The sequence below is a fragment of the Prunus avium genome, chromosome 8 (assembly GCF_965620075.1).
Source record: "Prunus avium chromosome 8, drPruAviu1.hap1.1, whole genome shotgun sequence".
Taxonomy (NCBI): Eukaryota; Viridiplantae; Streptophyta; class Magnoliopsida; order Rosales; family Rosaceae; genus Prunus; species Prunus avium.
Window position 1 is genome coordinate 34304859 of NC_142291.1, and position 27516 is coordinate 34332374.

Consider the following 27516-nt stretch of genomic DNA (forward strand, 5'->3'; position numbering starts at 1 on the left):
ATTTGAAAGTTATGTTACACACATGTACCAAAAAATAGAAAAGAGAAGTTAGGTTACACGTGGAGTGGTAGGTAGTTACATGGTGAGGCAAGACAGTGACGTGGCACGTGCTTGAATTAAACTCCGAAGAGCAATGATTTATAAGAAAAACCTCGTCAGTCCGGACTTGGCATTATTTGCAATATGGCTAAGGTTTTGTAAACGCAACCGCAGACCACCTGGGCCTCTTTCAAGTTTAAACCACTCTCTCTCGCCGGACAGGTAGGACCGTTGGGCGCCATCTCTCAATCCTCAACCAACCTTGGTTTCCTCTTCTTCTTCTCTCTCCACAACCCTAAAATTCTCATTCTGTCACTCACTCACAGTCACTCTATACAAAGGTAACTCCTTTATCTTATCATCTTCTTTACTTTTCGGTTTTTTTGTTCTTGGTTCCTTTACAAAATTTCCCGGGAATCAAACAGATTGTTCTGCCCACTCCTTTTTCATTTTCCCAATTGCTGCCGTCGCTTTATTCTGTGTAATTGCGTGGTATGTACGCATTTATGCCAATGCTTTGCAGTTATATGCTCTGTTTTCAAATGTGCTTCAATTTCTTTTCCCGAAACAGAGTTTTGGTTTTCACGGATATGAATTATGTATAGTATTCAGTGTTTGGCTGTCTAAAGTTGGTTCTTTTTGTTGGTCGATATACAATTTTATTGTTACATGATTGAGAACTAAACTATATTGATCTCAAACCCTTCGTATTAGGAAATTTTAACTTATAATTTGGTTTTTTGGTTTAGTTTTTGAAGAAATTACAATACTTGGTGAAAATGGCTGCTACCCAATTCAGAGGTGGCGCACTTTCTGGCGGATTAACCACTAGATCCAGTGACCATAACCCAACAACTAAGAAAGCAAGGTTGTTTAATTCAATGAAGCAAAGCGAAGCTGGTAAATTTGGAGCACTAAGTGGTAGGAAGGATTTGAGCAATGCCAATGTTGGGGGGGGTTGTAGTCTGTCTGCTACACACAGAGCACTGGGCTCCCCGCTATTGACACGTCGCCGAAGACCTTGTTTCCCAGTGGTGGCTAATCAGTTGAGTTCTGAAGTTGGTGTCGGTTCCTCTGAGGTTAAGGAAAAGTTAGCTTTAGAGGAAGAGCAAGCTCTCATAAATGGAGGGAGTGATGACCTGTAAGACCTTATAACCTACATGAACTTGTTATGTGTGAATTTGTGCTTTTATTCTTTTATTGTTTTGGGACTTTTTTTTCTTTCTTAATTGATGCTCTTACTTTCATTAGTTTGACATGATTTCTTCTAATATGGGATATATTTTTCTTCCCTTCATAATTGGACATAAGATAGGCATGTTAATGGAATGGACTGTTATGTTTCTGTAAACTACTTAATACTGATCTGCCTACGCTGAACTGCCCATTTTCCTTGCAAAGAGATTCATATTTTTTCTTTCAAATTTGTTAGAAAATTTATCATTTTGTAAAAACTCTGGTTTGTTAGAGTGAATGGTAATATGAGCATGATAGCTCTGGATAAGTTTTTCTACTTTTGATGAAAGCCAGTCCCTCCCTTCCTTTGTCCTTCTTGATCTTACAAGGCCAAGCACGCTGATGTTGTTTATTTTCACTTTATCTTGATATGTGAAGCTGATATGTGAAACATTGCTAACAGATTCTTGGTCCTGTCTATTTCAGTGAGTGGCAGAAATTCTTATGATTACTCTTAATTAGTTTTAGGTGATGGGGGATACAAGATTTGATACCTATCTTAAACATTGTTTTATGCTTGTTTTGGGTAAATGATTCTTCAGTACCTGTTTATCGTTGAGTAACATTCCTATCAGGCAAACATATTCTCCAGATGTCAAACGTGAGCTGTTGATGCTTTCTTTACCTGCAATTTTGGGTCAGGCCATTGATCCCTTAGCACAGCTAATGGAGACTGCTTACATTGGTAGATTGGGTATGTTTCACTCCTTTAAATGAGTTCAACGACTAATATTTGTATAATGTATTTAACTTTGGAGCTTTTATTCAATGTTTTTGGCCTTTTGTTTTTGCATAGGTTCTCTGGAGTTGGCTTCAGCTGGTATTTCAATGAACATCTTCAATTATATATCAAAGCTATTTAATATCCCTCTACTCAGTGTTGCTACATCTTTTGTTGCTGAAGACCTTGCAAAGAGTGAAAGTGAAGCTTCTACTTCAGGTGAAGTTCAACTTTTTTTAATTCCTTGCTGATCTTTGTTGTACATAAATTTGGTTAGGGTTCATGTCTAAATTAGGGCATAGGTGACTTAAAATTTCTCCATTCGTAATCTGAATTCGGCTAATCATTGTATAGAAAATGGCTGTCTCGGAGACATTACTAATGGTAAACCCGAACGTACTGATGGAGTAACTGAGAGAAAGCAGCTATCTTCAGTGTCTACAGCTTTACTATTATCAGTGGGGATTGGGATTTTTGAGGCCGTAGCCTTGTCTTTCGGATCTGGATTGTTTCTGAATATGATGGGCATATCAATGGTAGGTTCCCTGATCTGAAATTACAGCTCATACTGATTTGTTATCTGCCTCTTCTTATCTTTCTTTACATAAACATACAAACATATGTTTTCTGTGTGTACTGTGTACATACATGTTTACATATTTATGTGAATAATTACTATACAATTTTGTAGGTCTAGTGTATGTGCAGTTACTTAACAGGTGATAGTATAACTTTCGGGTAATTTTATTTATTTAAGCAAGATTTTTCTTTTTTCTTGAATATCACAGGACTCACCTATGCGCATTCCTGCACAACGGTTTCTTTCACTAAGAGCATTTGGTGCTCCAGCAGTTGTAGCGTCTTTGGCTCTTCAAGGAGTTTTCCGTGGTTTTAAGGATACAAAGACTCCAGTACTATGTCTAGGTCAGTGTTTGGTTATATATAATTGAAATTTTCTAGTGAAAAGATCCTCTGGTGATTGAGGTATGCATATATCACATGTCATAAGACTCACAGACGTTCATTTATCTGTTTCTAAATTTTTTAATCTGTTGCTTTGAAATTCAATGGTTTTATGTTTACAATTATATACCTTAATTGATTTACTTATCATGATGTTGCTTTTCTATCAGATAAATGATAACTTGATTATATTGATTCCATTTTTTGTGGATGGGGAGAGCACTGGGGAATTGGGGTAACACAGTTTTATCGATTCCAATGCTATATATTTGCGATTCGTGTCCTGATGGAAAATCCAATTTTCTTACAACCACACATGCACACACCTCTATGTGTGTGTGTGTGTGTGTGTATTACTGGGCTGTTATTCTCGAATAATGTATTTATAACTTTGTCCCCAACTAGTTGGTTTCTGTTTGTCTTTAGTTAAGCTTGAGTGGTCCATCTGGTTAATTGATATATTTTTCTTTGTGCAGGTATTGGTAATCTGCTAGCTGCATTTTTATTACCCATCCTTATGTATTATTTTGGTTTGGGTGTAACTGGTGCAGCCCTTTCCACTGTTATATCTCAGTATGTGATTTTCAATACAGTTTCTGTTAATATTCCTTTTTTGCTTTACCTCGCAAATGAACATATTCTGGAATTTCTGTTTTCAGATACACTGTCACCTTTTTAATGATCTGGTTTTTAAATAAGAGAGCTATACTATTGCCTCCAAAGGTGGGATCATTGCAATTTGGTGGATACATAAAATCTGGTAAGTTCCTTTTCTTTTTCTTTAAACTTTTACCCTCTCATATATCTGAAAATATATGCCTTTTTTCCAGTGTTCTGCTTCAATTATTTGCTTGACTATCAACACTATCATAATAATTGACCTTTTTTGTTTTCTGATTGAGCAGTGCATGTATCTGGACAGTGTGTGTCTTAATGTTTCATTTTGTCTTTGTGATGCTAGTTAAACCTCTTTCTTTACTCCAGAGATAATTCTCTCGTCTTCGTTTTCAACTCTGGGATGATACAGGTGGTTTTCTTATTGGAAGAACTCTTGCTGTTGTTGCTACCTTGACATTGGGAACATCAATGGCTGCTCGTCAAGGTCCAGTAGCTATGGCTGCTCATCAGATATGTATACAGGTTTGGTTGGCTGTATCCCTTCTAACTGATGCAATGGCTGCATCTGGTCAGGTATGCTCTTTCTCATTTTATCATCGCAGTTCGTATCTACTCATTTCCATTTGGTGATCCAAATCAATCAATGGGTGAAGTCTAACTTTCAGTTTTACTTGACCCCGAGTGTGGAATTCTTTTCCTATTTTAACTGGACCAAATTTCACAGATTTTTGTCTGCAAATTGGGGTTTTGTGAAGAAGTGTGTGTCTTTGCATTTGGCATCAAATTTACAAAGCTAAAATGTGTTTGTTTGTAGGCCCTGATTGCTAGTTATTTATCTAAAGGTGAATACAAAATTGTGAAAGAAGTTGCTGACTTCATGTTAAAGGTACAGCTTTTTTGTATCATCTATAATTACATGGATGCTCCCAGATCTGACTGATGTTTGGTGTAGTTTTGTTATGTTGCATATGCAGTTTCTTGATTTCATATGATAAACTATGTGGATGTTTTTCCAGATAGGATTGTTCACAGGTGTTTCCTTGTCTGTAATTTTGGGATTATCTTTTGGTTCTTTAGCTACGTTGTTCACCAAAGATCCTGAAGTATTAGTACTTGTCAGATCTGGGATGTTGGTACGTATTCAAATTTATGTTTTGTGATCTATTAGTATGGCTATATTCAAATGCAAATGTCTTTAATACGGATAATGATGTTGTCTAATTTTCCACAGTTTTTCAGTGCTAGTCAGCCATTGAATGCTCTAGCTTATGTTTTCGATGGTCTCCATTACGGTGTTTCAGATTTTGCATATGCAGCTCGCTCCATGGTAAGTTACTTCCTTAAAAAGAGTCGAAATTATCCAGTCATGTCTTTATTCTTACTTTGGCTATGAAAGTTGTACATGTTGATTGTTTCTTTGATAAATTTTCTATTTATAACAGATGGTAGTGGGAGCAATATCTTGCGCATTTTTGCTATATGCTCCTTCTATTCTTGGCCTTCATGGGGTTTGGTTGGGATTAACTCTCTTCATGGGCTTGCGTGCTGTGGCAGGCTATGCCAGGTAATCTATACTATGTCAAATTTTGTAAGTTGCTGGTGTATAAGTTTTGATGAGAATTATTTCAAGGATCCTCTTGTCAGTGTTTTTTATGTGATATATGAGCATAATTGAAAAGAATATGCATTTTTTTCTTCCGATTTGTAGTTTAGTATAATATGCTACAGACTGATCTACCTGTAGTCAAAATATGAACATGGCATTTGCTTCTTTTTCTTGTAGGGAAGGCAAAATGATCGTTTGGATTTGGTTTTTTATTTATCAGCATCATCACCATCTTTGTTGCTGTTTATTCATATCTTATTTATCTTATGTTCTCCTTTCAGATTTCTGTCAAAATCAGGTCCGTGGTGGTTTGTGCACACGGGCATTCAGAAAGCCCAGGTTAGTGGACATCCATAATTTTCTAACAATGTAACTTTACTGAGCTGTTTGGATTTTTGTATAATTGTCACTTCTGTTCTTCTTTCGCATGCTGCAAAGATTTTTACTCTCTCTCCCTCGAATGACTAGTTAGAATGTGTACTGAAGTTCGAATGCAAAGATTTTGGTTGGAAATCTTATTAGAAGACAACATTTTAGAAATGGAATTTTATATGAACATGTTTCCAGCTTTTAGAATGTGCCCTAAACAAGATACAATTCTTTTTCAGCTAGCCATTTGAGTGTTTCCCATAAGCCGGAGAGAGGTTTCAGCTGTAAATCGCGGCTTTGGTTTGGATTACCATTCGTATTAGCTAAGTAAACATTTTTTATTTAGTCATAATTTTTAGTACAAAAAAGAACCTAAACATTACTTTTTATTCTTGTAAATTATTGTTAAATGTTTTTAATGTTTATAGTCAATAAAAAATATTTATTTGTCTCCATATGCTGGTCCACCATACGACTTAGATGAGAACTTCCAAAATACAACGCATGACACGCGAAGAAAGAAATTAAATTCATTGGAAAAATGTGAATGTGTTCTTATAGAACAAAACTAGAAATTGAATTAATTGGAAAACTATGAATTTATTCACGCAAAGACAAAACTAGAAATCAAATTCATTTGAAACTATGAACTTTTTCATGCATAACAAAACTAGAAATTGGATTCAATTCAAATCTACAAATTTATGTGGGCAGAGATTCTTGAGTTCCTTCAAGCTAGGAAGCCTTGCCCTGCAAATATAGTTGCACATCTGTCTGGTTTCCTCAGCCATTATTTTTGAAATTCTAGCATAAGCCTTTATGCTTCTAAAATACAAGGAAAAACTTGGACAAAGAAAAGGAACATTGAATCATCTTTTATGTCACTGCTACCACATTTAAGAGGTAACATAATCCATTGGTCCATAAGGCTCAAACAATTCAGCAAAGACTCCCTTCTTTCTTTTATGGTTCCATCCCATGTCCTTGCACAACTGGTCATTGTACCACAGATGCAGGGCGCCGATGCATGATCTCCAATAGTATTGGCCAGAAGCGTATCGCTTTGCGTATTTGTCCCACTTTTCCACATCTTTCTCCATCTCTTTTATGCTTGGAAGCTTAAATGTGCCTGCAAGAAGCTCTGAAAGCCATCTGCATCTCATCTCAGAGGTGAACAAGTTGGAAATACTCTCGGAGAATCCAATTACAGCTAGTTGTGGAATTCTTCCATGTATGCATTCCCTGATTGAAATAAAATAATACCGAGCTACCATATTAAAATGCTGTAGCAAATAAAACTCCGAACTAAAATAATTTTGTACCGCATTTACTGATCTAGTATCTGACAGAATTAGACCTATGGAGAACAGAAGCTAACCTGTAGAGGGGCAATATGGTCTCCGGTGAACCGACTATGAGGTCCTGAAAAGTTGGGGACACAAAGATGTCTTTGAGCTTTTTCTCACCTCTGAATCCAGTAGCCATTATGACCAAATCTGTCTTCACAGGGGAGCTTTCACCTTCAACCAAAATGCCTTCTTGGCAAAAGCCGAAGGTGCTGCTGGGAGACTTTTTCAGTATGATGCTTCACCTCTTGGACCCGGTCAAATAACTTTTCCGGTACCGTTGCGATCATGCAAGAGCTGATCTCTCGAAGGAAACTATGCTTAGGTACCATACCATACTTGGCTAAACCAAGCTTCTTATTTACATGGCTTTCCACAAATTTCGAAAATGCCCATCTCTGCTCAATCATTAGAAAGTTAATTAGTTAATAAGCATCACAAACAAAAGGGTTATAAATTTATGATTGTCAAAATAAAGTTTACCAGAGGTGAAAGAATTGTTGCCAGGAGACTGAGTAGGAGGCCTTCACCAGGCTTATGAACCAAGAGCTCCAAGAAGCGACTAAAGTACAGGTATGCCAGGGGCAACCCCCATGGAAGATAGTCAGGAAGGTTCCAGTGTTCTGTCTTGTATATGACTGTGCATGGAAGTTCAACCCCTGCGCACCAGAAAATAAATTAAGAAGAAAATGTAACACAAACTTGTGAACAAAATGGTCAAACTATTTTCTGTGCTACTTCTTGTCCTCATGTCATGTGACATTCAAATTCTGTGTGATATTTAAATTACCATTTGCTTTTGAACACTCCATTGCAATGTCCATTGCAAACTTCTGAAACCCAACAACTGTTACTTGCTTTCCTTTCACCAAATTAGCCGCACTTACGTAGTCCATGTCGGCATAATTCATTGAGTGTATTACCTCTCCATGAAATGCTTCTGGTCCCTTGTTTGGATGGAAATCAGGAATGTTTGGAACATCGCTGAATCGCCCGAGGCAGAGGATCACAAAGTCCACCAGGTGAATCTGCTTGTTCATACTTGATAAGTAAGACTAAAGTCTAAAACATTGACAGTTATATAACATAACATAAATAACCTCGGAATCATGCTTGTCTTCTGCTACAACTTTCCATTTACCTTCGGAGCTGAAAGGCTCTCCGTTGCCACCCCAGAGACTCCAAGGTTGCATCTCATCCTCAGACGATGGCCCTTCATACTCAATCCCACACACTTTGGTGTTGAATTTGATATGCTTGAGCAAGTCAAAATGTTGAGCATATGATTTGATGTAATCCAAAACCTGATTTTGGGTTGGGAAGCCCTCTGTCACTGAAGATGGCCATGGAAAATCTGAGAATTGGTAATAATCTTTAGGGGATTGGATCCTGGTAGTCTCAACAGTTTTTGTCCATACTCCTCCAATGCTGCTTGAAGATTCAAAAACAATAGGCTGAAAGCCCTTTGAAAGTGTGTACTTGCAGGCAAGGAGGCCACTAATCCCAGCTCCTATAATTGCCACCTGCTTTCCCATTTTTGATCTAAGGGGGGTGTATTCAATTAGGATTTTAAAAGACTATTTTGGGATAAATAAGTCTTGTGGTATTCAATTAAGACTTTTAAATAATCTAAACAAGTCTTGTGGTATTCAATCAGGACTAATAGGATTTTTTAAAGAGGGTGTCCAAATCTAGTGGTATTCAATCAAGACTTTAAACAAGTAACAAAAAGTCTTTTGGTATTCAAAAACTTGCTAATTTCGAAGGATTTTTTTTAAATAGGGAATTAGTGTGACTTTTTAGTGGGAGGTATAAATACCAAACCCTATAAAAAAATCCCACCCTAACCCATCAGACTTTTCACGTGAGATTTTTTTTTGTCTGCTAGAGAAGACGAACAGCTCTTCGTGAAGATAAACAGCTCTTCAACAAGGTATTGCTTCCTTCTCGTGCTATGTCTTCTTGTGTTTATTGTCTGTATATTTGTTATATGCCTTTTTCGATTTATGGTCTGTGTCTATGGCACTTCGTGGGTTTGTTGATTGTTTATATGTGGCGTATGGAGTGGTTTATTGACTCTTCTTAACCATGCTGATATGTGGTTTGTTGATTCTGTGCCTATGGCCCTTCGAGAAAGAACAAGATTTGTTGGGAGGAATGCTATTGTTTATATGTGGTTTGTTGACTCTTCGTAACCATGCTGATTGTTTATATGTGGGTTTGAGATTGACTAGAGAGCTACTTCCATTAACCATGCTGATAGGAAGTGTACAAAAGCAAAATTATCTACCAACCAACAAAAAAAAATAAAATAAAAGAGTCCAGGTTTGGTGTCGTCTTGAAGCAAAATTATTATTGTTGTTGGGTTTTGAATTGTATGGAGAGAGATAGAGAGAACTGACTGGGTCTTGAAGCACGGGTTTTGCATTATTATTGTTGTTGGGTTTCATTAAGGAGATTTCCTTTTTCATTCAGCATTATTATTGTCGGTGGTAAATCAGTTTTCCAGTACTCCCTTTCTTTCTTGGTATCCAACTAATATTTACCAAAGTTAGAAAGAAAATAGAAAATAGAAAACATGAGTGAAATTCTTTTCTTTTCTTTTCTTGTTTGGTATGATATGTATTCTTGTGAAATAACTAATAAATTTCTTACATATGTTGTAGTAGTAATTTAATGGGGGATTCACAACAAGGAAATAACAAAGGAAAGGGCAAAGAGAAAGAGAACTATGAATCTTGGACCATGGACAATATCAATGAGTTGTTGCACCTCTTGGTGGATGCTATCAATAGTGGATTGCGTGATGCTAATGGGTCACTTAGCAAGCAAAATGTAGAAAGACTGATACTTCATCGTCTTAATGCGAAAATTAGGTTCCCAAAAACTTATAATAATTACTTGAGTCGAATGAAGTGGTTTAAGAAGCAATATAACAAGATGTCTACGCTTATGCGTAACAACTCTGGCTTTGGGTGGGACCCAATTGCAAAGACGTTCACTGCTAGTGATGAAGTATGGAAAGATTACTTGAAGGTGAGCTTAGTTCATAATCTTTTAAATGTATTGTATATATAATTAGGTAAATATTTTCTAGTGGATTGTGGATTTCCTAATCGGCGCCAATTTTTAGCTCTTTTTCGAGGTGTGCGATATCATCTCCAAGATTTTGCAGGTCATGGTAATGACCCTCAAAATGAAAATGAATTGTTCAATCTTCGCCATGCGTCATTGAGGAATGTGATTGAGAGGATATTTGGCATTTTTAAATCACGATTCACAATTTTTAAGTCAGCGCCTCCATTTCCATTTAAGACACAAGCAGAGCTTGTGCTACACAACATAACTTTCTTCGCAAAGAGTGTCATTCTTATGAATTTCCAATTGAACCAACAGACGAATCTTCATCTTCAGTATTACCAGTTAATGAAGAAGATAATTTGGAACCTATTGTTCAAACCCAAGAGCAGCAACGAGAAAATGCTAATGCCCAGCCGGAGCAGTAGCTAAATGTGTGACCATGGTTGAAGCCCCTGAAACCGAGTGGGACCCACCAATTGAAAAAGCTGCAGCCCACTTTTGTGTTATTTCTCACTTGCCTGCGACTGTACAAGGCATACTTGCCTTCAATTTGATTGTTGATTTGCTGCTGGCCCACGTTCTTTGCATGTTGGCCCATATAAAACAAATTTGCAAAGTTGTTTCAACAGCTTTATTTCAACGGAAAAAAACGGGCAAATTTTTTTGCCCAACAGCTATATTTCAACGAATATAAACGGCCATTTTGTCTTCTTTTTTTAAATAAAAAAAAAAATTTATTTTAATAAATAGATTTGCAACTCAATTCTCCCTATAAATATCCATCATATCTCTCATAATTTTTACACACCACAACATCTTTCTCTTGCTCAATTTGTCAAATTTTTTCACTCACTAGATTATTTAATTTTTTGTAATTTTTTGTGTTAATCTCTTTTCCACCAATGGCCGAAAGTTCGAAGCAAAAAGGTGCAAATTACTCCATCGATGAAGATGTTGCTCTATGCCGAGCTTGGATAATCATTAGTGAAGATCCAATTATCGGGAATTGTCAATCAAGTGGCACAATGTGGAATCGAATAAGAGATCAATTCATACAATTTCATCCCGATGCCAAAGAAGTTAGATCATCAAAGAGCTTGAAATCGCGTTGGACGAACATCTCCCAATTGTGCAACAAATTCTCCGAGTGTCTTACTCAAGTGGCAAGGTTGAACAAGAGTGGCCAAAATGAAGTCTATCGTCCCCACTTTGAGGATGAAGTCTATCGTCCCCAACTCCCAGAAGATGATGATTTCTAGAATAGTTTAATAGTTTGTTTTATTTAAATTCCGTTGTACTTTGTTCTATTATTTAAATTCCATTGTACTTTGTTTTATTATCTTAAAAATGTTCTAGTTTGTTTAATTTAATGACAAAAGTAAAAGGCATAGGGATGGAAGGCCATAACAAAGGGGACATCACCATGCCTACCACAATTATTATCTGACAATGTAGATAAGAGAGGGGTGGAAAGCCATAATGCAAGGGATCCATATCCAACTTTGGGATGACCATTGTATCTATGAAATAAATGTTGATTTCCAAATCTTGTCCAAATTTTGATTTTTTTTTGGTTGAAATGTTCACACAAAAAAAACTAACATAACATGAATAAACATTAAAGTAAAATAGTTAACCAAAAAAAAAAAAACCATGTAAATCAAATTACATCATAAAAAAATATATAGCCCGCCATGAATATAGAGCCCCCCATTGTGGGAGAGATTCCTTTAGAGCCCCAAAGATTCCATCGGAGCTCTAAATGGGGCTCTATAAACCCTTTTTAGAGCCCCAACCATTGGGGATGGCCTTAGGAGGACATGAAGCTACATCAAATTGGCTATTAAAAGATTGGGAAAATTTTATTGGCTTTTACTTTAACTTGTCTTTCTTTGTTATCTTTTTCATTGACTCTTGTAACTTTGAATGTTTGCTTTTATTTATTGTTCCATTCCATTTGATCTCGTATCTATTATCGTTGATGCAAGTGCCCACAACTTTAAGCAATTGACTTTTATTGGCTTTTTTATTATGGCTCCATTCCATTGTTTGAACCAAGTGTCTGCAGCCTAGTAACCTTGCTCATCATCCGACTGTGTCAGGACTCACCAGTTTGATAAAGATGTCATTGTTTTCCTTCTTGTTTGAAAGTTGCTGCATGGACTTCAAGTCTTTGTCCAAATCAACATTTCTTTCCTCAGTCTTCAATGTAAGCAGAGCCTTCCTCTTCTCTTCAAGCACCTTCTCATACTCTTCTAAAGTCATCTCCTATAATAAAGTGAAACAATGACATCGTTTTATGTAAGGATGAGCAGAAAATCCAATCTCATTAGTTAGCATCATACAAATAAAAAATCCATCTGGTCCTTCCAAATCTTATAAATTCTTATGATATAAAACTTTAAAATCCAAACATAAAAAATCCTAAATATAAAAAATCTTTTAAAAAGTTCTTCCAAGTCATTATGTTCCTAAATAGTCTTTTAAAATCCACTGGACTTATTTATCCATAAATAGTCTTTTAAAATCTCAATTGAATACACCCCCCTAAGTGTTTGATATCAGTATTTTTATGATTTTGCTGCTATAGAGAGTGCTATATGTATATATAAGTGGGAGGAAGTAGTTAAATATTATTGTCTAGCCACCCACATGTATATTTAATTAGCTATTCTCTGGTTTAATATACATTTAATAACATAAGGGAATCTAATCTATAATCAATCATGTATGTAGATTTGTCTCCTCTCTCCATTTCCTAGGAATCCATCCAATCTAACATATTCAACTTTTAGTTGCAACTTGAAATTGTTACTTAGGTGAAGGGGGTAAATTAAAGAGATATTTAGTCAGATACCCATTCTTAGCATTAATGATAGGGAACATTTTTGCTCACCACTTTAACCTAATGTGTACCCTTACCACATTTATCAACATTTGACACGTGTTTATTGACATAACAATGGTTGCATAAATACAAAGTAAAGAGTTAACTATGGTTATCCCAAGGGACATGTGTCAAGTGTTGAGAAGGGTGGTGAGGGTATACCTTGGGTTAAAGTGGTGAGCAAAAATATACCCATTAATGATATAGATAAACCCTACACCATTTAATTTCTATAAATAAACTATATAAAAAAAACCCAAATAATGACAGCTAGCCCTATTGAATTTAATTTTGATTATTAAATTACTTTGATGCCCATTGAGTGTTTTTGGTTTTTTTTATGAGGTTTTGGGGTTGGGCTTATTTTAATAAATTAATGGCAGTTTTGTAATTTATAAGAAGTAAAAAGTCTCTTTGTTATGCTGTAAATGGGCTTTAGGTGTGTTTCTAAAGTCCATTTAATATATGGTTTTTATTTATTTATTTATAATTTGGGCTCCTATATTGGGTATAATAGTGAATCTCCCTAAATTAAAACCCCAATGGACAGATGTATGACAACAATGATCAAATAAACATGGAGATCAACAACTAGTCATAGACCTATGAATATATAAGCATAACACAGATGCACAACATATCAAATATTCAATTCCCTGCAAGCCTAGACAACCTTGTCACTCAGAATGACCCGTCAATCTAGGCATCCCATGTGCTAGCAACAACTAGAGTGATAGGTGTGTGAAAATTCATCAACATTTCAGATATAACACATACAGTATGACTAGGCATATAAATCAGAGAATCACACCAGAAATGTTTACCTAGAAACCCACCATTGGGGAAAACCGAGGGTCATCACTCCGACCAGGCAATCCACTAAGTCAAGAAGGTTCTTACAGAAAAAGTAATCACAAGCTCAAGCAATCCTAGGTCTATTTAGGAAATGAGCACTATTTCCATGTGCAACCTTCTTCTCCAAACTTAGTTGAGTTAGTAGCTTGTCCTTCATGGAAATGTCAGCTAGTCCATCAGCTTCTTCACCCTATGGCATTGCAACTCAGCTCCGGATTGACAAATCGATGAATATGTAGATTCAAGGAATAAAAGATCGATTTCTTAAAGAAACCATTCTTGAAGAAATTAATCCAAGAATCTGATCTAAATATGAATGAGAATGTGTTTAACCGTCCTAGATGCAGATTTTGAAGAACAAAGCAGATTTGAAAACCAATTTAAAAATCTCATTTTGGAAACCTCATACCTCACTCGTCTCACCATTTGCAAAGGAGAATAAGAAGATGACCCTCTTTCTCTCTATAAAAAATGATGAATGAATGAATGAAGAGGATTTCAAATATCAAAGCAGATTTTAAAAATCATTTTTCAAAATCTCATAATGAAAATCCAGACTTCATAGAGAAGGAAGAAAAGCAGAGAAGAAATGCTCTCAAAATTCTCTCTCTCTCTCTCTCTCTCTCTCTCTCTCTCTCTCTCTAAGTGACCGTTATAGTGTTGTAGCCTCCCTTTTTACCCAAAAAGAAGTCTGTCCTAAATTCTCCAAGCTGGCAGCCACTCATTGGCTTCATAATAAGACAAAAAAAATCATCATGACAAAAAACCTATAGTTGGTAACACTTGAGAAATCAAATGAGTTGGCAGTGACGGATGACTAATCATCACATTGACTTGATATGTCCTAATATATATATATGAAATGCAAGATTTACCTTTGAAGATCTTGATTGCATCGTGCCACTGTTGATCTCAGCCACAGTAATCATCTTCAACTAGACTATCCTAATCTAATTAACCTAGAGCTTGATGAATTACATGTGCAATTACAAAGTTGTCAAGGGAAGCTAAAAAGCTTTAGCTAAATATAACCTAACACAAATGATGAACTATTTTATCTATTTATTTCATCAAAAGATAGATTCAAATTTGGTACATCTTTTAACACTAAATGAAGAGCTAGTTATTAATGCATCAACTATTTTACCTAATGAAACATTAATTATCTCTAATAGGGGTTAAAAAAGAATCATACGTAAAGGTTCCTTTATTTTTACTTTTATTTATATAACTATTGGTGATTCATGTATAAACTCCTCCTCCGACTCTTGTTTGGAGGTTCAAATTGTTGAGAAAATGTCAAAATAGAAGAGTTTTGATAAAGAGGTGTCATTTGGTTTGCACCTTTGGGGAAAATATAATTTATGTAGGATTAACAAGCCAAATGATTGTTACTTTTCACAAAATACAAGAGGCATTTTGATGAAAAGTCGCAATAATAGGCAACTTTTGGTGAAGCAATGTGTTCAAATCAATGGGTGTGAAAAAGGGGCACATGTACAGTGTACTTCTATATATAGGAGTCATTGTCTGCATGTTTTAATAATGAAAAACTGATAGAGATACATTAAGAAACTAATATAGCGTACATCGTATTTCTTGAAGCATTAGTCTTTGTTGTACAAAACACAAACTAACATACAATCTACAAATTGGGCTTTATTTTATCCAATACGCTTATTTTGCATCTCTTTTGCACACTAATTGTGAGTCAAATAAAGTCTTAAATACATGTATAAGATATATATATATATATATATAATCCAAACCGTCTATTTTTCTAGATAATCATTCAAAGATCATTTCCACAAAAAATCACTTGAATCCGATATCGTTTGACCACTCAATTGAGTTATTGAAATTTTAATACTTTCTTAAAGCATCGTGCTCATTGATTTTGTTGGACACAATTGGATGTCAAAACGGTTTCCGATTTGTCTAATTTTTTGCAAGGATGATTTATGAATGTAGACTTAAAAAATAGATGGTTTGGATTGTTGAAAAAAAATTCGTTGAGGACCTTAAAAGGTGTCTCTCAAATAAAATTATTTAAGAAATCCCTCAATAAAAGAGGACTGTACATATATATAGCCTTGTCCAATATTAAATACACAAGGTTGCCTGAAATTTAGATCCCAGATTCCAAAACAAAGTGAAAGTTTTTTTATAAAGAAAAAGCATAGTTGGAGTAGAGATGGAGCATGCTTAAGTTTAAATTAATGCTAATTAATAAATAAAAAAAACTTATACTAATTAAGAATATTGTCCTTTCTGGTGTCAAATATTAAGAAATTTCTTAATACTGAAAGATTGTGTTTCGAGAGCATCGTTGAGGTTTAAAACATAAGTTGCCAGTGAGGAGCACCAGATTGACGATGATAATAACACAAAAAATAGTAATATTTCAGTCAAATTTGGGCTGCCCATTCTAAGACTTGCTTTCATGGCCTCAGCAATATTGTGTTCGATGTGCCAGATTTATTTATGGCCTCAACTTGACAACTTTGAAGCCCAGATCTAGTATGAATCTGATCCATTTATGTCCAAATTCAAACACAATGAGGCAAGCCCATTCTGTCAATTTGTCTAAAGTCCAAAATATTGTCTATTTTTTCAAGACTTTAGCCTATTTTTTCATACTTCTATTTTTTATGCAAAAGAAAATTCGTTGACAAGCAAAGCAGCAATCAAGAACTACTCCCTACCCTTTGGAACTTTGAACAAAGAAATGGAAAACTGATTCAATCATCTTTTATGTCATTGCTACCCATTTTAAGAGGAAACATAATCCGTTGGGCCATAAGGCTCAAACAATTCAGCTAAGAGCCCCTTCTTTCTTCTCGGGTTCCATCCCATGTCCTTGCACAATTGATCATTGTACCATATATGTAGGGCACCGATGCATGATCTCCGGTAGTATTTGCCCGAATATCGCTTGGCGTATTCATCCCATTTTTCGACATCTTTCTCCATCTCCTTTATGCTTGGTAGCTTAAATGTGCCTCCAAGAAGCTCTGCTAGCCATCTGCATCTCATCTCAGATGTGTACAAGTTGGAAACACTCTCGGAGAATCCAATTACAGCTAGTTGTGGAATTCGTCCATGTATACATTCCCTGATTTGAATAAAGTCATATTGAGCTACCACAATTAAATGCCATATTTAACAAAATTACCAAACAAAATTATACGTACCATATTTAGTAATCACATATCTCACACAAATAAGACCTAGATGTGACCGAAATGGATTCGATAACCGGATGTTATCAGCAAATGTGGTACATAGACCAGAGCTTACCTGTAGAGGGGTAATGTTGCATTAGGTGATCCGGCTATGTAGTCCTGAAAGGTGGGAGACACAAAGATGTCTTTGAGCTTTTTATCACCCCTATACCCAGTAGCCAATATGACCAAATCTGTCTTCACATGGGAGCTTTCTCCTTCAACCAAAATGCCTTCTTGGCAAAAGCTGAAGCTGCTGGGAGACTTTTTCAGTATGATGCTTCCTTCTTGGACTCGGTCATAGAACTTCTCAGGCACTGTTGAGATCAGACAAGAACTGATTTCTTGGAGAAAACTATGCTTAGGTACCATTCCATACTTGGCTAAACCAAGCTTCTTAGTTATATAACTTTCCACAAATTTTGAAAATGCCCATCTCTGTTCAATGATAAAAAAAATTACTAATAAACATCAGCTTTTAGGAATTGATTATGATCAAGCTCATAGATAATTAAAAAGAAAAAAAGAAGTTTACCAGAGGTGAAAGAATTGTTGCCAGGAGACTGAGTAGGATGCCTTCTCCAGGCTTATGAACCAAAAGCTCCGAGAATCGATTAAGGTATAGGCATGCCAGGGGCACACCCCATGGGAGATAATCAGGGACATTCCAATGTTCTGTCTTGTATAAGACTGTGCATGGATGTTCAAGCCCTGCAAACCAACTAATCAATCAAGAAAAGAAAAAGATGAAAGGTAATACAAACTACTACGAATAAAAATGATCAAAGTATTTTTGTGTTCAAATTATCTATAGCAGACTAACAACTCAATTTACCATTTGTGTTCGAACACTCCATTGCAATGTCCAATGCAGATTTCTGAAACCCAACAACTGTTACTTGCTTTCCTCTCACGAATCTGCGAGCGCTTTCGTAATCCATGGCAGCATAATCCATAGAGTGTATAACCTCTCCATCAAATACTTCTGGTCCTTTGTTGGAAGGGAATTCAGGAATGTTTGGGACATCACTGAATCGTCCGATGCAGAGGATCACAAAGTCCACCACGTAGATCTGCTTATCCATCCTCGATGACTTAAATATTGATAGTTTAACAACTTAACATAATAAAATATAAACTCGATTGTACATATTATACTTGTACCTCGGTTGAAAGGCTTTGTTTGTCTTCTACTACAAATTTCCATTTCCCTTTGGAGCTGAAAGGCTCTCCAGAGCCACCCCACAAGCTCCGAGCTTGCATCTCATCCTCAGAGGAGCCTTCATACTCAATCCCACAAACTTCGGTGTTGAATTTGATATGCTTGAGCAAGTCAAAATGGTGAGCATATGATTTGATGTAATCCAAAACCTGATGTTGGTTAGGAAAGTCCTCTGTCACAGAAGATGGCCATGGGAAATCTGAGAATTGGTAAACTTCTCTAGGAGTTTGGAGCTTGGTGGTCTCAATAGTTTTGGTCCAAACTCCTCCAATGGTGCTTGCAGATTCAAACACAATGGGCTGAAAGCCCTTTGAAAGTGTGTACTTGCAGGCAAGAAGGCCACTAGCTCCAGCTCCTATAATGGCTACCTTCTTTCCCATTCTGATCTAAAAAGTGTGTTTGCTGCTGCTATGATCAGTCTTTGTATGCTTATGTATATATAAGCATACAATTACATGTTATATTCTTTGGCTTAAGATACATTCAATTACATGTTATATTCAATAATATCTCATATATCCTGGTTCGGATATCTGTATGAGTTTCCTAGAGATTTCAGATTTGAGAGAGGATTCCGATAAATATAAATAAATAACTAAAAATTTCCTTGGAACTTGGTCTATCATCTTCAATGTGGATTATATCACGGGAGTGCATAAGCCACCATTCCCACCCTTATCCCTGCCACCCAGGCCACCATTTCTCTTTGTCTTGTCTCTACCACAGATCTACCCCTACAACCATGAAATAAGCAGGTGTCAATATAAATGCAAAATACAAATCAAACTGGTTCTCCAAATTGTTGAATGTAGGGATATATTTTTTTGGTAAATTGATTATATTGAGAAGGGGCGATGAGTGGAAAGGTTTATTCAAAGGATATTCCATTGTAATCTTCCATATAACACTTTTTCATGAACTTTGAAGGTTATGGGTAACTTTCGTGGATTTTTACTTTATTTTTTATTTAAACAATAACAGACTTGTTAATTTTAAACACTTCAAATTATGAAAATAATAATAATTAATACTTAAGTTGTTGATGTGTCATGTTTTAAACAGATAGATTAATAGAATTGTTTAAATATTGCGAAATGCAGATAAATACACAACTTCTAAATGTATTATAATATTAAAAATAGGAATAAAACAACAGTAGATATACACATGATGTGCTACCAAAAGGAAAAAATCACATCCTAAATTTTTAATGAATCTAACTATTCACGCGTGTATTTTTGTGCTTACTTTTTTTTATTCTCATCAAATCATATAAGTCTTTTGACTTGAGATCTTATTATGATGCGACATAAAAAAAAAATTATTGAAACCCCCAAAGAACAACAAAACAAGATGGGACATATAATTTGATATGCTAAATATAGTGGAAAATTTGAGAAGATCACAAGTACATCCACGAGAATGAGATGAATATTAGGTCTTGTTCTAGTCTTAAAATTAAAAAAGGTTAGCTGGAATTAAAAAAATGCAAGTAAAGTTGGGAAGATGGTTGGTTAATTAACCTTTGGTATGTTCGATTTTTCAAACCCATCATTAGATTTGACTATGAAAAAATATTTATTCAATTAACCAATTTTTTTAATTATATAATGTGCATGAAGAAAAAATGAACCCTAATATAAAAGACGAGTACACTATCTTGATCAACTTCCTTCATTCAATTTACAATTAACTGATGTTTTTATATCACCTGAAAAGATTCGGATGAGATTGTACTTTGCTTTGCCAAAAAAAAAAAAAAAGGCATATGTTGTTGACTATGCCTTACATGCTTATATTGGTATTCTCTTGAAAAAAAACCTTAAACTAATTAAGAAATATTATCCTTTTTTGGGGTCAAATACTAAGAAAATGATGATGATGATGGGTCGTGTCGTGTCCACCATTCAGATTTAAAAAAACATAACATGGCAGACAGGCTCACCAGATTTGCTGTAGATTTTTTAGGCTGATATTCAAAGATTGATGATCATGATAATACCAAAAATAGTAATAGCTTCGGTCAAAATGGACGGCCCGATGGAATTTAATTTCGTCTGCCTGACATACACGTGGCCTCAATCTGAGAACTTATCTCCAGACAGAATGATGTTGAAAAGTGGGGAAAGCCTGTTTTCCAACGCCCAGAGCTACTGTTAATCTTGTTCCTTTTTGTAGAATGGGGCTGGCCCATTAAGTCAATTTCTCCACAGATTATCCATGTTGTTCTCTACGGTGGATGGCTCGAGGAGGCTGGGTTCGAGTAGGGAGAGTCGTTCTATGTTGAGTGTCATGATTTATGGACCTTACATGTGTACTGGCAGCCCTCGTTAGGTCTGGCAATGAGTCGTGTCGTGTCGTATTGAGATTTTAAATGGATAAAAAATGATCAACCTGAACACGACCTGTTTAATAAACAGGTCAGACATTCTCAACCCGAACACGACCTGTTTATAAACGGGTTGACACGACCCAACCCATGTAACCCGTCACCTGTTCATTTTTTTTAATAACTAAATCAATAGTTTTAACAGTTTGATGAAACTTCCCCCAAATACAACCAAAGTAAATAATTAAATACAAATACATTCATCAGTTCAAGTTCAACTCCAAATTGAACAGAAAAGTTCAAATCAAGTTACAAAAGTGAATAAATTACAACACAAAATACAAATAAAAACCAACTTAATAATAATCAGTCTTTATCCTTCATTCAACCACATCAACTTTGTCCACCAACAGTGACTGTATTAGAGCCCTCCACGGAACTTGTAGCATTTCTTTCCATCTTGCTAATATCCTTAGTCAATTCTTCCAAGTTGGGTGCTAAAGTACAATTTTCTACAAATCAAATCATAAGGATTAAGCTAATGTTGAAAAGAAATAGATACAAGAAATAAGAATTAAAGTTTGAGCAAATATACCTTCGCCAAATATCCAGTCACGTGTACAAATTAGTGCCTCAACATTTTCAGGCTTAAGAGCACTACGATACTGATCAAGCACCATTTGAAACACTTGAAGTACCAGAAACAGATTCAGAAGTAGAATACATCCGAACGTATAAATCAAAGAGAGAAAACAACATATCACGAACTTTAGTCATTTCTTCGGAGTTGTAACCATACAACCTTTTATAACAAAATTCCACAAACTGAATTTTGTACCTAGAATCCAATATTACAACAATGGCAATGATCAAACTATACTCTTTCCAATACTTATCGAACTTTTCCATCATTTGAGTTGCCATAGATTTCATGAAACTATCTGAATCAACCTTTGCATTTCTCAAAGTATCCTCCACCACAAAAACTTGAGGAAAATACAGATTTGTTGTAGGGTATTTAGTTCTAGAAAACAAATAAGTCACATCATAAAACAACTTAAGAAACTTGCTAAGTTTTTCCAATTTTCCCAATTCATCTTGAGAAAGAGAACGTTTGTAATTAGAATCACTCAACTGTAAATGCAGAAATGCACGTTGATAAAAAAAAAAAGGGCACTGTCAATCATAAGAAATGTAGAGTTTCATCTAGTGGGTACATCTTGGCGCAATCCCCTCTTACATTCTAAAGAAACTTGTGCAGCACAATCTAGGAATTTCTATTTCCTCGCTTATGAACCTCTAACATACTTAATGCTTTCCCTAATTTTCCCTACAGAATCATCAATGTGTTTTAACCCATCTTGCACTATTAAGTTAAGAATGTGGGCACAACATCGCACATGAAAAAACTTTCCTTTCATTAATAGTGCATCCTTTAAATTAAGTTGCCCCTTCAACAACTCAACAAAAGTATCATTTGAAGATGCATTGTCTAAAGTCATTGAAAAAAGTTTCTTTTCCACCCCGCAATTAGTCAACAACCTATAGATTTTCTCACACAATGCAACACTAGTATGAGGAGGAGGCATAAAACTAAAATTCAATATTCTTTTTTGCAATTTCCAATTAGCATGAATAAAATGGACAGTGAAACAAAGATAACCATCGGTGGTTATAGAAGTCCACAAATCAAATGTCAAACACACTCTTTTAGGAACTGAATCCAAAATTTCTGTAAGCTTAGCTTTTTCTCTATTATAAAGACTCAACACATCAGCCTTTGCAGTATTACGAGATACCAGTTTAATATCAGCACAAACATAATTAAACAGTTCCCTAATTCCGGCATACTCAACAAACTGAAAGGGTAGGTCATGCATGATAATTGCCGTCACTAATAATTCACGAAACTTGATAGGATCGAACTTGGAAGACCTTGTTAAGATAGCACCATTAGATTTAGATAATAATAACTGGCCTAAATCACGGGTATCAGTTTTCACACAAGACTCAATATGCGCTTCAAATTTCCAGTACCATATCTACTATCACACAAATATTTTTGACCACATTTCATACACTTTGCTCTTTGCTAATTATTTTCATCTATAGGCAGAATTTCAAATTGAGTCCATACTGCTGATGTAAGTTTTCTACGCCGCTTACCAGTCTGAGTTACAATTGCATTGTTGTTGTTTGATGGATCTGAGTAGGGATGGCAACGAGGCATGAACCTGGACCAGGAACTATTCTTCACTTTTCTTGGGCTTGCATAAAATCTCCTTACATCATTTTATTCTTTATTTTTTATGTTATGTTATGTTTTGTTTTCTCAGAACATCACATATTATTCACATGATCAATTATCATAAGAGCACTTCCAGTAGTTTGCCCTTTGCCATGGCAAGGGGGGAGGGGGGGCTAGGGCAGCTGCTATTCACGTGAATAGTGGTTGCCCTTCTAAAAAGCAATGTGTGTTTCCACCGGTTGACATGGCAAAGGGCAAACACTATTCATTTTTTTTGTTTTTTTTTACAAATTTGTTTACCTAAACAATTAATTTGGATAATAATTTCGGATAAGATTTTTGGGTTTGTACTTGTCAATATTTATTATAAAATTCATATCTCATAATCGGATAAAATTTTCGGTTTCAAATTTCAGATAAATTTCAAAATTCAAATTTCAGATAAATTTCATCTGAAATTCAAATTTCAGATAAGATTTTCACCCTCTAAAATTGCGCCACGTGTTATCTCTATCGGCCTAAATTTTTCTATAAAACCATAGGCTCAGCTCATACCTCTCACACCAGATCTTCTCTATATTTTCATTTCTCAAATTTTAGAATTCATACTCCATTCTCAATGTCAGACATGAACGAGGTCTTGGAGAGGCAAGAGCGAGAAACTAGAGAAAGAAAGCATAGACGAGCTGCAGGCAAAAGGGTGCAGAGAGAACTAGATCAACAAATTGTCATAACAGTGGCTTTGCTTGATGAAGAAAACCAGAGCTGTCGTGGTTCACAAGTCGGCCGTGGCTCGAATGTGGATAGACATATGCACGATATAGAATGCAACTATGATGAATACTTTGTTCAAAAGAAAAATGCTGCTGGAAATTTGGGACTTCTTCCAGAACAAAAGTTTACTGTTGTTATACGAATGTTGGCGTATGGTTCATTTGCTGATCAGGTGGATGAGATTGTCCGGATGGGAAAGTCCACTACGTTGGAGAGCTTGGTAAGATTTTGTGATGCAGTTGAAATTCTGTACACCAGGGACTACCTACGTAGACCTACGCCCAGAGACCTGCAACAACTTCTACAAAAAGGCGAAGCTCAAGGATTTCTAGGAATGATTGGTAGCATCGACTGCATGCATTGGCAATGGAAGAATTACCCAACTACTTGGCAAGGAGATTATGGAAATAGGAAAGGGCAAAAAAGTATCATCCTTGAAGCCGTTGGATTCGATACATGGGTTTGGCAGGCCTTCTTCGGAGTTGCCAGATCTCAAAACGACTTGAACGTCCTGGATCAATTCCTGGTGTTCAACGATGTTTTGAGAGGTGAAGCCCTGAATATCACCTATAAATAAAATCAACAATACCGTCTACCAGAATGGGTATTATCTAGTTGACGTCATCTAACCAAGGTGGACCACATTTGTGAAATCAATTATGCATCCCCGATAGGCGAATCCGATGCCGGTAGGCCTCGGTTCCCTTTGGATGGGTGAGTCTTGACTCATCAGGGAATCCATAAGCGAATCTGATGCCGGTGAATCATGGAGTGGCGTCTCGTTCAACACCACAGTCGGACCCGTTGGAATAATTCGGAATCTCTTACAATTCTTCACCACCTCCCAACATTGGTCATGGTTGAAATTTTTGTTGCCTTACCCAGTAGCACCATACCACATTTGTGCTTGCATAATCTATATAAAAAATACATATATATATAGGAAATGCAAGAAACTTTAAAAAAAAATATTGGCAATGCAACAAATATAAACAAAATAATGGAAATGCAAGAAATATTAAAAAATTATTGGAAAATCAAGACATATTAACAAAATATTGAAAATGCAAGAAACATTTAAATAAATATTGGAAATGCAAGAAATATTAACAAAATATAGAAATTGCAAGAAACATTTAAGAAAATTAATAGGACATTAAAATTAATAAAACGAAAATTACAAATAATTTACCTCATTGCTAAGATTTTCCCCGCTCCTATGGTTGTCCATCGCTTTTGCCACGACATCTCTCCATTTCGCCAACTCTAATGCATGAAAGTAAATGAACTTTAAATTTAAATGAGAATGGCAGAGATGAGTTATCAAAGTGTGAAAGTACAAAGTTACAAACACTAGGGTTTTGGAATCCACCCAAAACAATTCTACCAATGTTCATGGATACTTAAGTAATGAACTCTAAACATATTGATGAAGATGTTCGCAATCAAGACCGGGATTAGTGGCTCAAGACACATTGATACATTAGTGGCTCAAGACGCTGTCTGCCGCGCAAATCTCACGGCCTAGAGTTCCGGGCCGAGGGGATGTGCGTTAATACGGGGTTTCCTGCTTTTGGGTGCGGTGCGGTTGTGCGCGGGCGTGCCAGCACGGTTTACCGTGCGTTGATATGTTGATGAGTGTTGGATGGATAAGTGGTGTGCCTGTTTGGTCTGTCTTCCTAGTCAAACGATTGTAGCCGAGAGAGGAACTGGTCTCGGCTGTTAGGTTCACGGCCTGAACTACAAGGCCGTTGAGTGATGGTGTTGGTGGTGGGTTTTGGGTGGTGCTCCGGCGCGCTGCTCAGGGAGCGACGGTCGTGTGATATATGGGGTGAGTGAACGAACAACAAGGATGGTGCTCCGGCGCCTTGAAAATCAAGGATCGTATGATATATTGATGAATGAATTTTGTTTACAATCTACCACTACTCCTAGGAAAGCAAGTAAAGATATTGAAAGTGTATTACAGGAAAAAATAAGTTGCTCCGTGGGAGGCTTGTTTTGGTGTTGAACCCTTTGAATGTAGCTTGAGTCTTGTATTTATAGGAAGAGTCCCTGGATGAGTAATCGAGGTTGAATTTACGCGTAGTGGAGTCTGATTAGCGCAAGTGGGCAGTCCAATCGACATTTGGGATCGTGAAGTATGGTGGTGAGACCCCAGAAATCCCGGTAAATCTCGGCCGCCGCTCTTGATCGTGGGTTCTGAGCCTCTGGCCGTGGAGACGCATTTATGGCCTGGATAGCTGGTGAACCAACATCTCAGGCTGTCAGAATTCTTGTGAGAATGTCCACGTCTAATCACTCTGATCCTCATCACCAAATCCTGACTTCAGTCACTTCCCACCTTCCCTCATGCATTAAATGCTTCTTTGTGGCCAATGGGTTTGCTGCATTAAACAGGCACTACTTCATTAAATGAAGCCTGGGACCCTGCTGTCACGTGATGATTTGCCTTTAATGCCTTGGTCGCAATTTTGTTCGGCCTCGGCCTCGGCCTACGCTTAAGGCCGAGATGATCATGCCTTAGCATTTTCTTCTTTTATTTTTAAAAAGGCGAAATAACCTGGCGAAACGCTGCGTTTCAGCCTCTGTGAACAAGTGCCAGGGCCGAGAGAAAGGGCTCCTTTGGCCAGCTCATGGCCGTGATTTATCAGGCACAAACAGACGCATTGATTCATTAGTGGCTCAAGACGCATTGATTCTCTCTAATATACGTAAAGTGTAGGGTTAGTGCTACAATACTTGTACCTTCCCTATAACCAAATCTAGGTGTGCTTAGTACTTCGATTCAATTACAAGAAAAACCCATTAAGTTCAAAGAGAATATGAACATCACAAGAACCCTAATAGTATGACGTTTACATTAGGCATTCAAGAAACCAATTCACATGGATGATTCTTACTTCATCCATTTGTTGCTTAGGCAAACATGAGGATACACATAATCCCAACAACCTTAAGAAGCATGCTTTCAAAGGTGATCAATCAAAGAAAAACATACTTCAAGGATAGATTATTTTAGTGAAGAGGAATTCCTCAATTGTTGTTAAGAAACCAATTCACATGATGCTCACTTAAACAAGTTCAATCATTTGTTGCTAATTAGAAATTATGTTCTTGGGTATCTTACACAATTTCTCAACTTTAGCTACATGCATACAACCTAAGGTGATCAATCAAAGGAAGCAAACACATATCATAAGATTCAATTAGTGAATGGGATCCATCAACAACATCTAAAATTTCATAAACTCAAAGCATCAAAACAAAAGTGTAATCATGTTTAGGGCTTCAACCAAAGCCCTAGAAAAATAAGAAGTTACATTGAAATAAGAAATTACAAGAAACAAATAAAACGAAAGAAACTAAGAACAAAGAGGGGAAAGAGAATTGCATCTTCAACCCCTTGGATCCTTGCCTCAAGGCTCCCCAAGGTTCTCTCCAATTGTTATGCCATTCTCCCCCCTCCTTGGTTGCTCCTTGCTCTCCTCCTTCTAGCTCTCTCTAGCTCTCTCCAAAATAGAATGAATAATCTGATCTCCAGCTCCCCAGTGGTCTGCCCAATTCAATTCCGACGTTCAAAGGTTGATGCAAGATGCCTCTCATCATTCCTCATCTCTCTCTCTCCTCCTTTCCAACTCACCCCTTTAGCATTTGTCTCCTCCTTTTCTCCTTGCCATGATGGGTTTTTGTCTTCACAAAGATGCTCTTTGTCTCAGAAAATTACATTCAATCAAAGTAATTTCTTGTTACCAAATGGTATGGTAACAAGAAGAATCAACATGACATTATGGAGGTAAAAACAGCCCCAAGACAAATTTCCAGAGTTGTTGTAACATGTAGGATCGGTTGGATGGGCTATATTTGTCCAATTGAGCTCAAATTCGGATATGTTGTAGTTAACATCCATTGGAACAAGTTTCATGAAGATATTCACCTCATCCGAGCACCGGAGCATGTCGATCTAAGGCCAAGAAGTTGACCTACGAAAATGAACA

General features: G+C 36.4%; 2 protein-coding genes and 2 pseudogenes across 8 annotated transcripts; 2 read left to right on the forward strand and 2 right to left on the reverse strand.

The window, feature by feature from the left end:
- The first annotated feature begins 164 nt into the window (after positions 1-164).
- LOC110753970 (MATE efflux family protein) lies at positions 165-9954 on the forward strand. 6 transcript variants are annotated; one of them, XM_088246333.1, is made up of 16 exons: positions 165-380; positions 789-1180; positions 1818-1969; positions 2072-2215; positions 2351-2532; positions 2785-2920; positions 3436-3532; positions 3619-3719; positions 3987-4150; positions 4392-4463; positions 4594-4710; positions 4809-4904; positions 5020-5141; positions 5465-5522; positions 8787-8831; positions 9565-9952. In XM_088246333.1, the coding sequence occupies exons 2-16, from the start codon at positions 819-821 to the stop codon at positions 9565-9567; spliced, it is 1851 nt and encodes a 616-aa protein (XP_088102459.1). In that variant the 5' UTR covers positions 165-380; positions 789-818; the 3' UTR covers positions 9568-9952. The 6 variants fall into 6 exon arrangements, with proteins under 6 accessions (XP_088102459.1, XP_088102460.1, XP_088102461.1 ...); XM_088246334.1 differs by having other exon boundaries at positions 9568-9952; XM_088246335.1 differs by having other exon boundaries at positions 1851-1969; positions 9565-9945.
- On the reverse strand, positions 6175-8439 carry LOC110767923 (putative flavin-containing monooxygenase 1; annotated as a pseudogene). The gene is made up of 5 exons (XR_015826614.1): positions 7990-8439; positions 7689-7953; positions 7382-7557; positions 6931-7296; positions 6175-6794 (listed from the first exon to the last, which is right to left on the reverse strand). The product of XR_015826614.1 is annotated as a putative flavin-containing monooxygenase 1 (transcript).
- On the forward strand, positions 9575-10408 carry LOC148292623 (uncharacterized protein At2g29880 pseudogene; annotated as a pseudogene).
- Positions 10409-16458: 6050 nt separating this feature from the next.
- On the reverse strand, positions 16459-19038 carry LOC110753987 (putative flavin-containing monooxygenase 1). Its single transcript, XM_021954977.2, has 5 exons — positions 18110-19038; positions 17781-18018; positions 17481-17656; positions 17022-17383; positions 16459-16836 (listed from the first exon to the last, which is right to left on the reverse strand). Exons 1-5 carry the CDS (start codon positions 18545-18547, stop codon positions 16494-16496), a joined length of 1557 nt encoding a protein of 518 aa, XP_021810669.2. The 5' UTR covers positions 18548-19038; the 3' UTR covers positions 16459-16493.
- Positions 19039-27516: the final 8478 nt, after the last annotated feature.

What these genes read in the sequence shown, in the direction of transcription:
- LOC110753970 (XM_088246333.1), top strand. Translation starts at nt 819, where the DNA reads ATGGCTGCTACCCAATTCAGAGGTGGCGCACTTTCTGGCGGATTAACC. An exon ending in TGGTGGATACATAAAATCTG is followed by an intron (nt 3,720 to 3,986) that starts GTAAGTTCCTTT and finishes GGGATGATACAG; the next exon opens with GTGGTTTTCTTATTGGAAGA. An exon ending in CGGGCATTCAGAAAGCCCAG is followed by an intron (nt 5,523 to 8,786) that starts GTTAGTGGACAT and finishes TTTGTCTGCTAG; the next exon opens with AGAAGACGAACAGCTCTTCG.
- LOC110753987 (XM_021954977.2), bottom strand. Translation starts at nt 18,547, where the DNA reads ATGGGAAAGAAGGTAGCCATTATAGGAGCTGGAGCTAGTGGCCTTCTT. An exon ending in GGAGTGTTCGAACACAAATG is followed by an intron (nt 17,657 to 17,780) that starts GTAAATTGAGTT and finishes GTTGGTTTGCAG; the next exon opens with GGCTTGAACATCCATGCACA. An exon ending in GCAACATTACCCCTCTACAG is followed by an intron (nt 16,837 to 17,021) that starts GTAAGCTCTGGT and finishes TATTCAAATCAG; the next exon opens with GGAATGTATACATGGACGAA.